The sequence below is a fragment of the Colobus angolensis genome, unplaced genomic scaffold (genome assembly GCF_000951035.1).
Source record: "Colobus angolensis palliatus isolate OR3802 unplaced genomic scaffold, Cang.pa_1.0 Scaffold197, whole genome shotgun sequence".
Lineage (NCBI taxonomy): Eukaryota > Metazoa > Chordata > Mammalia > Primates > Cercopithecidae > Colobus > Colobus angolensis.
The window spans coordinates 2,412,526-2,427,781 of NW_012115121.1; the positions used below are offsets into that span (position 1 = coordinate 2,412,526).

The following is a 15,256-nucleotide window of genomic DNA, read 5'->3' on the forward strand; positions in this document are numbered from 1 at the left end:
ATTTTTGCAGTTGCAAACAATCAGCAAAATGTAGACGGACCAGTGATTTTGTAAGTGTGCTTAGGTTATGGGCGGTGACTTGGAGGCTGTCTCCTTTGCGTTTAACTAAGCACCTCCGGTCCCATCTGCTTTTGTTTATTTTCAACTATTTTGATTTGAACAAAGGTTTCCATACCTGAAATGTCAGAAATCAAGAGTATAACAATGGATGCAATAGGAAGATGGAAAGGTGAGAGCTCCTTGCCAGTAGAAGTTGTGTTTGGGGGAGGGGTTGGGGGAGCAAGTTGTGCAGGGAGCATTCTGGAAGTGTGTGACTCGAACACAAATGAGAAAGAGGATTCTCTTTGCCAGTCAGATCCCTGTGGATTTCTTTCTGCATCCCCTACTCTGCCTGACATTAGTGCCTTAAATATACCAGGTCCTTTATAAAGTGTTTGACAAAACAGCAAATAGAGGGATGAATGAGTAACAGTATACAGGGATCTTACCATATTTTACTGGAGATTAACTCCAGTGGAGTTAAGCCCACAATTACTTGCCCGAAGAAGTACTAAGGAAAAAGCTAAAATGAATGATCTCACAGATGTATAGAAAGCTGAAAAGAAGGAAACATAAACAGGGCCATAACATAGTGAGTCTGTCTACTGTATTTATTTATCTAATCTGTTTGATCAGAATTATTTTGTGTAATATACACCTAGTAAAAACTGCAGCTATTGAAAGAAAAAGGGGAGGATTGAAATGCCTAGCAATAGATGGAACATTGCTGTTCACAGACACATGAAACACCAATCTGGGCTCCGTTTTTTAACCCAGGATTCGCATTTTTAAATATCTTTATTAGTTTACTTTTAGGCCAGGGTAGGCATTGGAAATTACCTAAACACACTTGATTTGACTGACTTTGAAAATGTGTATTGAACCCAAGCTAGCTAATATTTTTCTTTGGTTCTGGTTTCAAATGGGGAAATATGCTTAATTATAGCTTGCATCATCGCTTGGAAATTGTAGCATTTATATGTTGATGTAACTTGCCTGAATGCAAAAAGGGGACTATGTATAGGAAGAGGGACATATGTAAATAGATCCAAAGCATGTTTGGCAAGGCAGAAAAGCCAAAAGGAAAAGAGGAAAATCACATTACCTGCCAAACATTTAGGGGCCACATGCCAAGAGTTACCTTCACTTCCTTCCAATCTGTAGCCCTATTTGGTCTTCAGCCTCATACATAAAACTCTCTTTAAGTTTAGCCTCTAAAATTTTAGGGTAGAAATGGGATAACCTCTGAGTGATTTCAGCACAATTATTTCTGGAAAAGGTGGACTTGAGTGTATGGCAGCTTCCTCAGCATACATTTTAAATAGGAACTGTACTTAATTTAGATTTTTACATTTTGGGATGAATGTGGGTGATTTCTACAGATTTCGACCTCTAGCTCACCTTGTAAATTGTTTTCATTCTCAAATGCAGATTCACATTAAAGTAACCAATTGTATTATTTAACTACTGCCATGTGACACTATAAAATGAACAATCCCAAACTCAGTGATTTAAATCAGCAATCACTTATTTCCATGAAAGTTTGTGTTGACTAGTGTCTACCGATCTAGGCTTGGTACTAGCTAGGTGACTGGTATCCAATTGTCAGCTCCAGCTGGGCTTGACTGTGCTGGCTCTGCTTCCTGAATATTTATCCTAGGGCCAAAGATGAAGGGGAAATAATACCTGGTGGATGGTCTTCTCATGGCAAATGACAAGGTGCAAAAAAGTAAGTGGGAATACATGAGGTTGCTTAAGGCCTATGCTCAGAAATGACATTCTGCCAGCTCTGCTCACATGTTATCAGCCAAAGTGGCCAAGGCTAAGGTGCAGGCAAGTGCACTTTGATGCCAACCTATGTCCATCATCACCAATTGCCAATCAAGACCAAGATCTTCATGGTGCAAGTGGTCATATTCCTTAACAGCAAGAAAAATGTTTTCACAGAGTGTTCTTTAATATACAGTTGGATGCAAAATATGTTGGATGAGAAAATAAGAGACTAAGTTGTTTTATTATTAGTTGCATTTGCATTTTACACACTGCTTGCACTATTATCGGAGCATGAATTTTAACAATTGACTTGCAATGAGTAATGTTCAGAATAATTTATGTCAATAAAATACTTCATTTACTTTTATACATTTTATAATTCTAGCACTTTGGGAGGCTGAGGCAGGCAGATCACTTGAGGTCAGGAGTTCGAGATCAGTCTGGCCAACATGATGAAACCCCATCTCTACTAAAAATACAAAAATTAGCCAGGCATGGTGGTGGGCACCTGTAATTCTAGCTACTTGGGAGACTGAGGCAGGAGACTCACTTGAACTCTCAATATGGAGGCTGCAGTGAGCCAAGATCATGAAACTGCACTCCAGCCTGGGTGACAGAGCAAGACCCTGTCTCAAAAACAAAACAAAAAAAGTTATGGAAGATCAAGTGTTTTATGTTTATAATTTTTTGATGACAATCTTTGAATATAAGAAACAGAAAAAAAGCAAACCTGCACTTTAAAAGAAAAATAAGCTACTCATTTCCAAATTTAGCTGGTGTTTTAGTTACTAGCATTTGTATCTCTCTTCTTTCAGGAGGAAATAATTTTACCATTGACCCCAAACCTACTTGGCTTCTTTCACTCTAAGCCCTAGCTGGATGTGTCCATGGCTTTTGGAGGTGGAGTTGAATGACAATTCAGTGTTAATAGAGTCACATTATTGAACTTTTCTTTCCCCAGATTGATGTTCTGCCAGAAATTGTGGAGGCCGTGGAAGGGAAGGTGGAAGTCTTCCTGGATGGGGGTGTGCGGAAAGGCACTGATGTTCTGAAAGCTCTGGCTCTTGGCGCCAAGGCTGTGTTTGTGGGGAGACCAATCATTTGGGGCTTAGCTTTCCAGGTAATTGGACAAAGAAAGAAATATATAAAATAGACAATTTGACAGGAAAACAAATGAATAAAACAAGTCAGACTGATTTACACAATAGTTCTGTATTTTTTTCACTCGGTTAGGGGGAGAAAGGTGTTCAAGATGTCCTTGAGATACTAACGGAAGAATTCAGGTTGGCCATGGCTTTGAGTGGTAAGACTCATTCTTGTTTACAACTTTCTTTTCTTTTATGATCTTTAAGTCAGGGTCCTTGGTGGAGAGAAGTGAATTTGAAAGAGAAGAGTGTGGGATCATTGAGTATGTTAAATTTGACGTTGACTCCATATCTACAGTTTTGAGGAACTCTGCAGGTGCATAGTCTCTAGTAATTACTTAACCTCAATATTTCACAGCTTTATTAAGAATATTTTGGTGAGTACGACTACTTAAAGGTGGTTGCAACATCATACTCTTCCTCATCTCATAACACATGAACACATATATCTACCTGGATAGTCAACAGCTCCCTTTGGACGTCTAAGTGGCATCCCAAACTCTTACCTGTCCAAAACTAAGCTGCTAACTTTCCACACTAAACCTGCTCCACCTGCAGTTTCTCCATCAGTTCATGTTAATCCCATAGTTTCAGTTGCTGAGTCCAAAAATCTTCAGTCATTCTTGCCTCTTCTTTTCTCTCACACCTTCTTACTCACAGGGGCTCGATCTTCAAAATATAATCAGATTCTGACCTCCCTGTCATCTCCACTGCCACTGCCCTGGCTGGAGCCATCATTGTGTCTCATCCCGTGGACATTGCGAGTGGGCAGGTCTGTCCTCACGTACCTCCCCTCTCCCAGTCTATTCTGATCATGGCAGCCAGAACGGTTCTTTTAAACATTAATTGAGATCATCTTACTTTTCTGATCAGAAAACCCCCAATGGCTCTTGGTTTACTCAGAGTAAATGCCAAAGTCCTTATAGTGGTTTACAAGGCCTCATATGGTTTGACTCCCATCATCTTTCTGATCCCAACTTCTAATAATGTCACCCTTACTTATTCTACCCATGTGACATTTGCCTCCATGATGTCCCTTGACTGTGCGAGATATGTTTTAGCCTTGGGGTATTTGCAATGATTGTTCCCTCTGCCTGGATGCTCTTCCTCCAGATAGTTACATGAAAAACTTCCTCTCATCTTTCGTGTGTTCATATAAATTACACTTGCTTAAAGGTGCCTATCCTGATTACTGTGTTTAACATAGCAATTTATCCTCCACCAATCTATTCAACTTTCAGTTTTCTTTTCCAGTTTTATTTCATGCTTTTTCCATAGCACCTATTGTTTCCTATATATCATCTATCATAGAATTTCCTTTTAAAATTATATGTGTTATATATTGTCTGCTTCCCCTTTAGAACATAAGATGCACGGGGCAGGGGGCTTTGTTGTCTTGACTGCAGTATTTTCAGTGCGTAGAGCAGTGCCTGGCACACAAACAATACATATTTGCTGAATGAATGAATGAATGAATAAATAAATAAATAAGCATTAAAATATTAATAGTGACTATTTCAAATTTGGCTCAGAAAGAACCTGTAGCTAGAAAGAATGGCCGGGAGTTAATTATCAGCTACCCCATGTTTGAAGGTAAAGAGGATTTCCTTTTCTGTAATCCATATGATCTGGATTGTCCCCATAGATAGAACTCCCCAGATAAATGGTCTACTCACTACTGTACTCAGTCTGCAGACAGAGCCTCAACAAGAAGAATGGCATTCTGTGAATCCTCACTACGCATTTTAATTTGCTACAGACATATCCTAAAAGAGAGCTTTCAGTCACTGACTCTCTATTAAATGTGGCAGAAAGAATATACTCTTTGTGTTAATAAAAATATGTGCCAGTCATTTTGTGTTAAGGACTGTTTAGGTAATAAAAAATGGTCTCATGCCACATAAGATTTGGCAAGCCTACCTTGAATCATAAACCTTACATTTGTCAAATTTTACATTCCTTGGGAAAACGATTACCTGCCTGATTATTATTGCATTCAGTTCATATTAAATGTATGCATTATTTTTTCAGGGTGCCAGAATGTGAAAGTCATCGACAAGACATTGGTGAGGAAAAATCCTTTGGCCGTTTCCAAGATCTGACAGTGCACAATATTTTCCCATCTGTATTATTTTTTTTTCAGCGTGTATTACTTGACAAAGAGACACTGTGCAGAGGGTGACCACAGTCTGTAATTCCCCACTTCAATACAAAGGGTGTCGTTCTTTTCCAACAAAATAGCAATCCCTTTTAGTTCATTGCTTTTGACTTTTCAATGGGTGTCCTAGGAACCTTTTAGAAAGAAATGGACTTTCATCCTGGAAATATATTAACTGTTAAAAAGAAAACATTGAAAATGTGTTTAGACAACGTCATCCTCTGGCAGGCTAAAGTGCTGTATCCTTCAGTAAAATTGGAGGTAGCAAACACTAAGGTGAAAAGATAATGATCTCATTGTTTATTAACCTGTATTCTGTTTAGATGTCTTTAAAACAGTGGTTCTTAAATTGTAAGCTCAGGTTCAAAGTGTTGGAAATGCCTGATTTACAACATTGAGAAGGTAGCCCTGGATAGAATTGGAATGGGTGGCAGTAACTGGTGATACTTCTTTGAATGCAGCTTTCCAATCACATCTTTAGTGTCTGAATATATCCAAATGTTTTAGGATGTATGTTACTTCTTAATCAGAGAGAAATAAAGCATTTTTGGGAAGAATATATCTAGTCCATTTGTAACAATATGAAATTTTAGTTTTATTTTCTGAACCCTAATTATCTCCTCGTTTCCTTTCTGCATACCTCATTGGTTCTCCTGTACCTCCTACTTCCCTTTCTTTACTCTTTTGATTCTTTACCATTGATAGCCATGTGCAAGGGTTGCTACATAATGTGTGAGGACTATGCCACATTAAAATGGGGCCCCTTGTTCAAAAAGCAAGACAAAAAACTTTTCCTTCCTTCCACAGTTTTTCTCTTAAGCTGTCATGGAGACATTTGCTGTTTCATGTCATGCTTCCTTGGGATTGGGGATACCCACATTGCAAGTAGTAGAGCCTTGCAGGTGCCTGGGGTATTGCCTTGTAACTTGCCTTGATCTTACCTGTGCCCATGCCCAGAACCCTGCTGGGGCCGAAGGGCAAAAATACTAAGCAGAGTGCCTAAGCCAGCAACCAAGAACTCACTTAGCAGACATGGGGAGGTGGCAGGAGATGGAACAATGTATGATGCTAGGCTCTCAGTGTCCCCAGCACAAGTTCCATTGTTGCATCATGCTTCACTTATAAAACACAAATTGAATGATTACATTATTAAGTATTTCAAGCCAATAACCAGAGCATCAAGCCCTAAGCCTGAGTCCCCTTTCTGAGCATGGAGCCCTGTCCACCGCACTAGGAGCACACCCATGAAGCCCTGATCACGTGACTTTTAGATTCATTCCCAAACCAAGTATTTGACAAATTGGAGGTGAAGTAGGTAGCCAAAGTAATTTTGAAGTTGGTTTTTCATCATCTCTCTGGTTGTTCAACCACTGTGAGGTACTGAATGAAACAATTCAGAGAATCGGCACTGAAAAATATAATTATTATATTATGTTTTATTATTATTATTATGCTTTATTATTCCCAGAACTCTTTCTCTTTCCCTTTCTCCTTCTAAATGCTAGGACATTCCTAAATATTAGCATGAACACACAAAAAACTGTTTTCTGAAATTATATACCAGTCTGGTAAAAAATTATCACTTAACTTTATTTTTTTTTATTTTATTTTTTTTTTGAGGCGGAGTCTTGCTCTGTCACCCGGGCTGGAGTGCGGTGGCCGGATCTCAGCTCACTGCAAGCTCCGCCTCCCGGGTTTACGCCATTCTCCTGCCTCAGCCTCCGGAGTAGCTGGGACTACAGGCGCCCGCCACCTCGCCCAGCTAGTTTTTTTGTATTTTTAGTAGAGACGGGATTTCACCAGGTTAGCCAGGATGGTCTCGATCTCCTGACCTCGTGATCCGCCCGTCTCGGCCTCCCAAAGTGCTGGGATTACAGGCTTGAGCCACCGTGCCCGGCCAACTTTATGAAAAAGAAAAGTTATCCCTTAACTTTTTCTCAAAATACACAGAATAAATATTTCTATCATATCATGTAATTGTTTTATGCTTTTCCAATTAATATTAATCAATGAATAAGTGTATAATAAGCACCTCTGATTCCCTCGACAGATTCAAAATGCCTTCTCTGTTGGCACAGAATTTCCAGTTTGACTACATCACACTGTGTGATTGTGTGGGCGCCTGCTTTAAAGTTGATAACTTCCCAGAAAATAGAGATCTCCAAGTAGTGTTTTATGTAAGGTTTATGCAAGTAACGGTGAGAATGGGGATTACTTGTCTTAATTCGTGAGTTTCTTGTAATTTTTAAGATTCCCTGAGCCACAATAACTCCTTGAATGTAGATTTTCATTTATTTTTTCAAAGTTGGAATATATCTGAATGCTTTTTGTTTGATAATTTTTTCATAATCAAAGATATACAGCTGTTTGCTTTTACTTTTTTTAATGAGTGATATGGACCCAATTGTAACAGTGCAGAAATAAAAAGTGTCTAATGGTTAAAAGAGGAATAGTGTGTGTTGGTTGTACAATCCCTTCCAAGAGTTTTGAAACTTAGGCTTGATAGATAGAGTTCTTTGAGGAAGCCAACAAAGTCCTCTCTTCTAGGTTTCTTGAAATATGTTGGGGGGAGGGGTAACAGGGCTTCATAAGGGCTGCCTCTGCCTTTCATATATGTTATTTTATGTATATAGTGCTCTAGAGCAGTTTCTCAAGCTTTAATAGTGCATCAGAATCAACTTCAGGGTTCGTTGAAACAGATTGCTGGGCCCCACACCATGGATTCTGTTGCAGCCATCTAAGGGAGCCAGCTATTGGGTGTGGGCCCCAGGCAGAGAGGCCAAGCCTCACCTTAAAAGGCCAGCTGTTCCTTAGCCAATTGATACTTTTTCATTACATTTTATTTCTTATTGACATATGAAATTCATACAGCGAGGTGTGTAAGGTGCTGAAACCTGAGTGTATCGGTGGCTGCACTTTACGTTTATACCTATATGTCTACCTCCCCGGTCAAAATATAGAACATTTCCATCACCTCCAAACTACTCCTTCCGCCAGAGATAAACCTATGCTGATCTCCGTTGCCATTGATTGATTTTCTTTTTCTTTTTTTTTTTTTTTTTTTTTGAGACGGAGTCTTGCTCTGTGGCCCACGCTGGAGTGCAGTGGCCGGATCTCGGCTCACTGCAAGCTCCGCCTCCCGGGTTCACGCCATTCTCCTGCCTCAGCCTCCCCAGTAGCTGGGACTACAGGCGCCCGCCACCTCGCCCGGCTAGTTTTTTTGTATTTTTCAGTAGAGACGGGGTTTCACCAGGTTAGCCAGGATGGTCTCGATCTCCTGACCTCGTGATCCGCCCGTCTCGGCCTCCCAAAGTGCTGGGATTACAGGCTTGAGCCACTGCGCCCGGCCCATTGATTGATTTTCACTGGCCTTAAACTTTACATAAGTGGAACCATGCAGTGTGCACTTTTGTGTTTAGTTTCTTTTGCTTGGCATATGTGAAGTTCATTCATGTTGTTGAGTGTATCAGCAATTAGTTCTGATTATTGCTCTGTAGTAATTCATTGTAGGAATGTACCATAATTTGTCTATCTCTTCTCCTTTTCTGCTGGAAGCTGATTCTAACTGATTTTTGCAAAAATGCAAATTCACTGTTATTTTATTATTTTTCAAGAAACGCAAGGCATTTAGATTTTTATGTAAAAAATTTTAAATGTTGGACAATATTTAACATTTTGAACACTGAGCAGGTCATGTTAAACATGGACATGGCCCACAAGCCACAAGTCTCAACCCTGAAACATATTTTTCCTCACAGATATTTTCCTCATGGCTGAAATCACTCTTATGCCCTGACACAGAATCATGCCTGAGACCGGTAGCAGTGATGGGTGCCTGCCAACAGAAATTGCCAGAATCTCCTTTGTTTAAGCTTATTTATATTCAGCTACCTGGAAGAATGTGGGTGTGAAATAAACTTTCTTCTCTTTACGATGCTTGGGGAGTCCAGGTTCCCAGGTCTGTAGGAATGAATTGAATGGTATTGATGCTTCTTAGCGTGATGTTTGCAGACTGCATTTGGGTCATTGCTGTGTTATTCATTTGCTTGTTTATCTTGCCAAAACACTGGCGTTTGTGAAACAGCTTTAGAGGGCTGTGGTGGATTAGGAAAGCATGAAAGGAAGTTGTGGCTTGTTCTCAAACAGAGAGAAAAGACTTTTCTCTTCATTGTAAAATTCATAACTTATTTACTGTCTGATGGACTATGTTGTATGTCAGTTGCATAGCAACAAAATAAAGTTTGCCTGTTTGGGAAAGTCCAAATATTTCTTTTAACATAAAGACGGAAGATGCTTTCTGAACTTATATTTGCCTCAGCGTGCATTCTGTCACATGCCAATTATAGAACAACATCAGGATGAGAGTTTATTTTAGGTAATGTAAATGTTAGCCCAAATGATAGAAGGCTATTATTATATGTTTATGTGATGGGAAATCTCATCTATTCTAAAAGATGCAATTTCCTGTCCTTACCCAAATCAAACTTGAGCAATAGGTGTCTTCTTTCCTCTCTAATGTGGTTGCCCATTGTTGGAGGAAATAAAAAGATACTTTTTTATTTTAAATCCAGTTATCTGTTTGCTTCTCCACTGATACTTTATGCTCTTAGATAATAAGTTCTATTGAAAGTTTTCCAGGGCCTTCTAAAAATTAAGAATTGTGTTACCCTGAATGATGCCAAAAGAAGAGCTGGAATTCAAGTGAGCAATAGGCTTGATTTTGTTTGTTCCTTTGATTCAGCATCACAGGGGAAAAGAGCCTTGCTTGGTTTCTGTCTTTTCTGGTTAGATCACCTGTCTTTAATGCTCATTTATTTTCAATTACAGTCAACATCCTGAGTCTGTTTCTAACAGTGGAATCTTCCTATTGGTAGAGTCTTTTATGGTAAGATTCTTTACATTGTATGTTAGAGCTTTCTTACTAAACTTACTCAATGAAGATCAAGACTAACCTGCTCAAAAGCACTGGATTAGAATCCCGAGAATCTGAATGATTAGCATTGTGAATTGTTACTTAATCTGAGGACCCTCAGATGCTCAGCTGAGAAATTAGGCTGGCAGCATTTGCTTACCTCTCCGGGTCATTATTAACATAGCATGGTGAAATATGTGAGAATTTATCATGAACTGTAAATCAACAAAGGAAAATATTATTTTATATTAATATTTTAATAATGATTATTATCAGGAAAGAGAATAAAAGACATTCCAAAAAGTATTTTATTTTATAATATTTATTTAGAGAAAAGTTAAATATTTTACAGAGTAAAAGAAACATCACCAAAGATTTTACCACAGAGAGAGAACTGTTATTTATATTGGGTGAATATCATCTCAGACTTTGCTGTGTATGAATAATCAGCAGCAACTGGATAGATAGAAGGGGTTTTGAAGTCACCTTTGCAAAAATTGTAACAATGAGAAAATTATGACAGTGAAAAAGACCTGATCTAATCAACCTCCATCTTACCTTTAACCTCCTAACTGTCCATGGTCATTCCTGGGCTTGGGCCAAGCTAACATTAGGAGATATTTAGTTTATAGTTTAAATGATAACAGCCCTTCTTAAAAATTAAGCAGCCCTTGTAAAGCTAATGAAGGATCACCACGTTAGGAGGATGAGAGGAGCCTAAATTCTGTTAAGATGTAGGCCTAAAGGATGATCAGCCTTTATTCTGGGGCTGGGGGTCACAAAATTTGGAACTTCCCCAATTACTCCTGCAGAAAACATCACCATTGTATACCCTAAGATTGGCGTTTTGAGATGTCTTTTCAGGCTTTGGCATTTCTGAGGACTAGGTGGCCCCACACTGATCCATGACTCTTGACTCAGCTGGTCCTGTGGCCCCCACCCAAAAGCAGACTCAGTGCGCAAGGACCATTTTCCACAGTCCTATGATTACAGCCTTAGCCAGTCAGCATTACCCATTCCCCAGCCTGCCAGACTACCCTTGAAAAATCCTAGCCTCTGGATTTTCAAGGAAGTTGATTTGAGTAATAATAAAGCTCTGGTCTCCTGTTTAGATGGCTCTATGGCTCTTTTTGTATTGCCAGTTTGTGTCTTGAAAATTTGGCTCTATCTGTGCAGTGGGCAAAAGGAACCTGTTGGATGGTTACAGCTTTACTAAAATAGGCCTATACAATAAATGTTATATTTAAGTAAGATATTCAATTTATTTTTACATGAATTTGTAGAAGGAAAAGTAAAGTTGGAAACATTTAAAATTAAGGTAATTTTTTTCAAAAAGAGATATTGTAGATTAAGAGTGCCTGCACAATGTATTTGGAAAATTATGAAAACTTAAAAGATTAAAGTAATTTTTGATTTATGGCATATATATGTTTTAATTTTAGTACCAGTTAACTCGTTAGTAATTAGTAATGACATGAAGTAATTAGTCTCTTACATCTACTCTCCTTTTTTCCTCTTCTCTTCCCCTTTAGTGTGTATATATATGTGTATGTGTATGTATATGTGTGTGTGTGTGTGTGTTTGTGTGTATACATATATATACACTTTTTTTTTTGAGATGAAGTCTCTGTCATCCAGGCTGGAGTACAGTGGTATGATCTTGGCTCACTTTAACTTCCACCTCCCGAGTTCAAGTGATTCTCCTACCTCAGCCTCCTGAGTAGCTGAGATTACAGACATGTACCACCATGTCCAGCTAATTTTTGTATTTTTAGTAGAGATGGAATTTTACCATGTTGGCCAGTCTGGTCTCAAACTCCTAACCTCAGGTGATCCCTCCACTTCAGCCTCCTAAAGTGCTGAGATTACAGAAATGAGCCACTACACCCAGCCATTAATATATTATTTTTAAATTATCAAAGTATAAATCATTATCTTCTCTATCACTGATTTCCAAAATTGTTTAATACTGGTTTTCATTTAAATGGGTTTGGTACTTATAATTCTCATAGCTTCTCCATTCTCTGGTTCTTAACTTTGATTCCCTGGTTCCCTCCTCCTGGTTCCCTAGATTTCACTGGCCAACTGTAATTTCGAAAATAGCTGGTGTTCCTTCAGTTTGTGCATGTTTAAATATCTACTTGATGTTTTTGTATTTGAATGACACCATGGATAGGTATACTACTTTGGGGTCACGTTTTCTGTTTGTAGACATTTTGGATTGCTTTCTGGCATTGAATTTTATGTGAAGAAATAAAAACTGGCTTACTCTTTTGCTCGTGATGTTTTAACATAATCTCCCCACATCCACTTCCCAAACCCAATGTCTAAAAATTATTTCTTTATCTTTGAATTTCAATGACTTAAGCTAAGTTAAAGCTAAATGTCATACGACTTACCATTGTGAAGCAGAGCTATGCCTAACCCATTGTATTTTATTTTAAATTTGAATATACAAAAAACAACCAGCGTAAGTCTCATATCAATTATTGACATTTATTTTTACAACATTGTTCTCGACTTTTCTATGTTATCCTTACCAACCACATTATAATGACATTAGCAGCAATGATTATCATATTATAAATTATTGAACATTTTTTCCTTGACAACAAACTTCCTTAGAGGTTTTTGTTATCCAGACCAGTGCTGTCTGGTGAATGTGCTGTGAGGATGAAAATGTTACTTGCACTGCCAATATAGTAGCCATCAGTCACATGTGGCTATTGGGTGCTTGAAATGTGTCTAGTTTCAAATGCTTCTTTTTATTTAATTTTAATTAATTTAAATTTAAGTAGTCATATGTGCCTAGTGGGTGTGTATTGAATAGCACAGATCTAGATGTTATGAATAAAATTTGGCACTGGGGAAACTTAATCTAATAGACTCAAGACTACTTTAAGTTGACCAGCCCTGCTACATGACTATCCTGGGGAAGTCGTATAAAGTCTTTTTGATGTAGCTTTCCAATTAAAAAAATAAAATTTTATAGTAGCTCTTACCCTTATGGTAAACATATAAACTGCAATGATAAATGTAATACAATTTATGTTATTCTATATAGCACATAAATTAATTGCAATAGCAAATGTAATAAAATTGTAAAATTATTTGGATAAATGCTATATTGATCTAAAGCTGCTTTGTGGAATTATTTTTGGCTTGTTTTTCTTATTAATCTTTCCATTCAGTTTACCATTACCTTGTTGGTAAGGATAACCTAGAAAAACACAATAATGTTGTCTAAAGTTTAGAGTTCTTGGCACAGCCCAGCTATTGAATGGACAAACTTGAGAAATCTCAAGTCAAACTTGACAAATCTTGAGAAAATAATCTTGAATGTTACATTTCATCCTTTAGGTGGAATAGCAATATAGCTAATCAGTAAGATGTAATGACAAGTAGTGATACGCTTTCAAACAGTAAAAATAATGCACTTGTAAGCTATTATGAAAGTAATAGTAATAAGAATATTTGGCATATAATGTAATGACTTATATCTTGGAAATCTGGAAAGAATGAACAAAACATTTAGATATAATGAAATATTTCCAGCAGAGTGGATGAAACCCTGTATCCTAAACAGCAAACTGGCACCAATAAGAAGTCTTTCTCAAGAAATGTTGGCATCTCCTTGACATAAGAGCACAGGTTTCTTTATCATATGAACAAATAGCATTGCCAAAGTCAATAACATATTTCGGCTCTGATTTTTCTTTATTTTTTGATATTATGTTATTTAGTTTTATTATTAATGTGCAAACCACTCAGTTTTTAAAAAATATTCTGAATAATGATAGATGATAGCTATCCCATATACAAAAATATAGTTTTGATTTGAATTTTGTTTCATTTTTTAATCCCCTTAAGCATTTATCCTTGGTGTTAAAAACAATCCAATTACACTCTTTTAGTTATTTTAAAATGTGCAATTAAGTTATTATCGACTATAGTCATCCTGTTGTGCTATCAAATACTAGGTCTTATTTGTTTTTTCTATTCTTTTGGTACCCATTACACATTCCCAACTCCCCTTGCATCCCCTACTACCCCTCCCAGCCTCTGGTACACAATGTTCTATGCTCTATGTCCATGAGTTCAATTGTTTTCATTTTTACATGCCACAGATACATGAGAACATGTAATCCTCATCTTTCTGTGCCTGGTTATTTCACTTAACATAATGACCCTCCAGTCCCATCCATGTTGTTCCAAATGACAGGATCTCATTGTTTTTAAGGTTGCACAGTACTCCATTGTATATATGTACCACATTTTCTTTATCCATCCATCTGTTGATGGACACTTTGGTTGCTTCCAAATCTTGTCTGTTGTGAACGGTGCAGCAATGAACCTGGGAGTGCAGCTATCTCTTTGATGTACTGGTTTCCTTTCTTTTGGGTATATACCTGTATTAGTCCGTTTTCACGCTGCTAATAAATACATACCTGAGACTTGGCAATTTACAAAAGAGAGAGGTTTAATTGGACTTACAGTTCCACATGGCTGGGGAAGCCTCACACTCATGGCAGAAAGCAAGGAGGAGCAAGTCATGTCTCATGTGGATGGCGCAGGCAAAGAGGGAGATTGGGCAGGGAAACTCCTCCTTATAATACTGTCAGATCTCATGAGACTTACTCGCTATCATGAGAACAGCATGGGAAAGACCCACCCCCATGATTCAATTGCCCCCCACCGGGTCCCTCTCACAACATGTGGGAATTCAAGATAAGATTTGGGTGGGGACACAGTCAAACCATAGCAACACCCAACAGAGGGGTTGGTTTGAACTTTCGTTTGAATATTAGTTGGTACTATAACCATACTATCTAGTTGCAATACTAAAGAGCAATATCTTTCAAGTTTTCTTTTGAGAATTTCTGAATAATAGTAATTTTATATGATATATGTCATGGTGTGAACATCCCTGTTTTAAGTAATAATATTTTGGTTTTAATATACCACAAAAGTAGTCAGGAAGAAACTCTTTTTAAAAGTTCTTCAATTATTTGACTTAATAAAGCTAACATCCACTGTTTCCAAGATTCCCAGCCACATATATGACTAAGTAAATAAATAAATAAGCACCACGACCAACAACTGGACAAAACCACAAAAAATATTGGAAGGCTCAGAAATTAGTAAAATGTTAATCTATCAAAAAATTTAGTTTATGCAGTTATTATAAATTCGTCATTATGGGCAGGGCAGTGTATAAGAAAGCCAGAA

At 37.8% G+C, this 15,256-nt stretch overlaps 1 protein-coding gene across 1 annotated transcript in view; it reads left to right on the forward strand.

The window, feature by feature from the left end:
• Positions 1 to 5,670, forward strand: part of HAO1 (hydroxyacid oxidase (glycolate oxidase) 1) — a 60,076-nt gene extending 54,406 nt beyond the window's left edge. The window contains exons 6-8 of the mRNA XM_011941005.1: positions 2,774 to 2,932; positions 3,046 to 3,115; positions 4,989 to 5,670. Coding sequence (XP_011796395.1) covers positions 2,774 to 2,932; positions 3,046 to 3,115; positions 4,989 to 5,059 — 300 coding nt within the window. The 3' untranslated portion in view covers positions 5,060 to 5,670. The remainder of the gene's footprint in view (positions 1 to 2,773; positions 2,933 to 3,045; positions 3,116 to 4,988) is intronic.
• Positions 5,671 to 15,256: the final 9,586 nt, after the last annotated feature.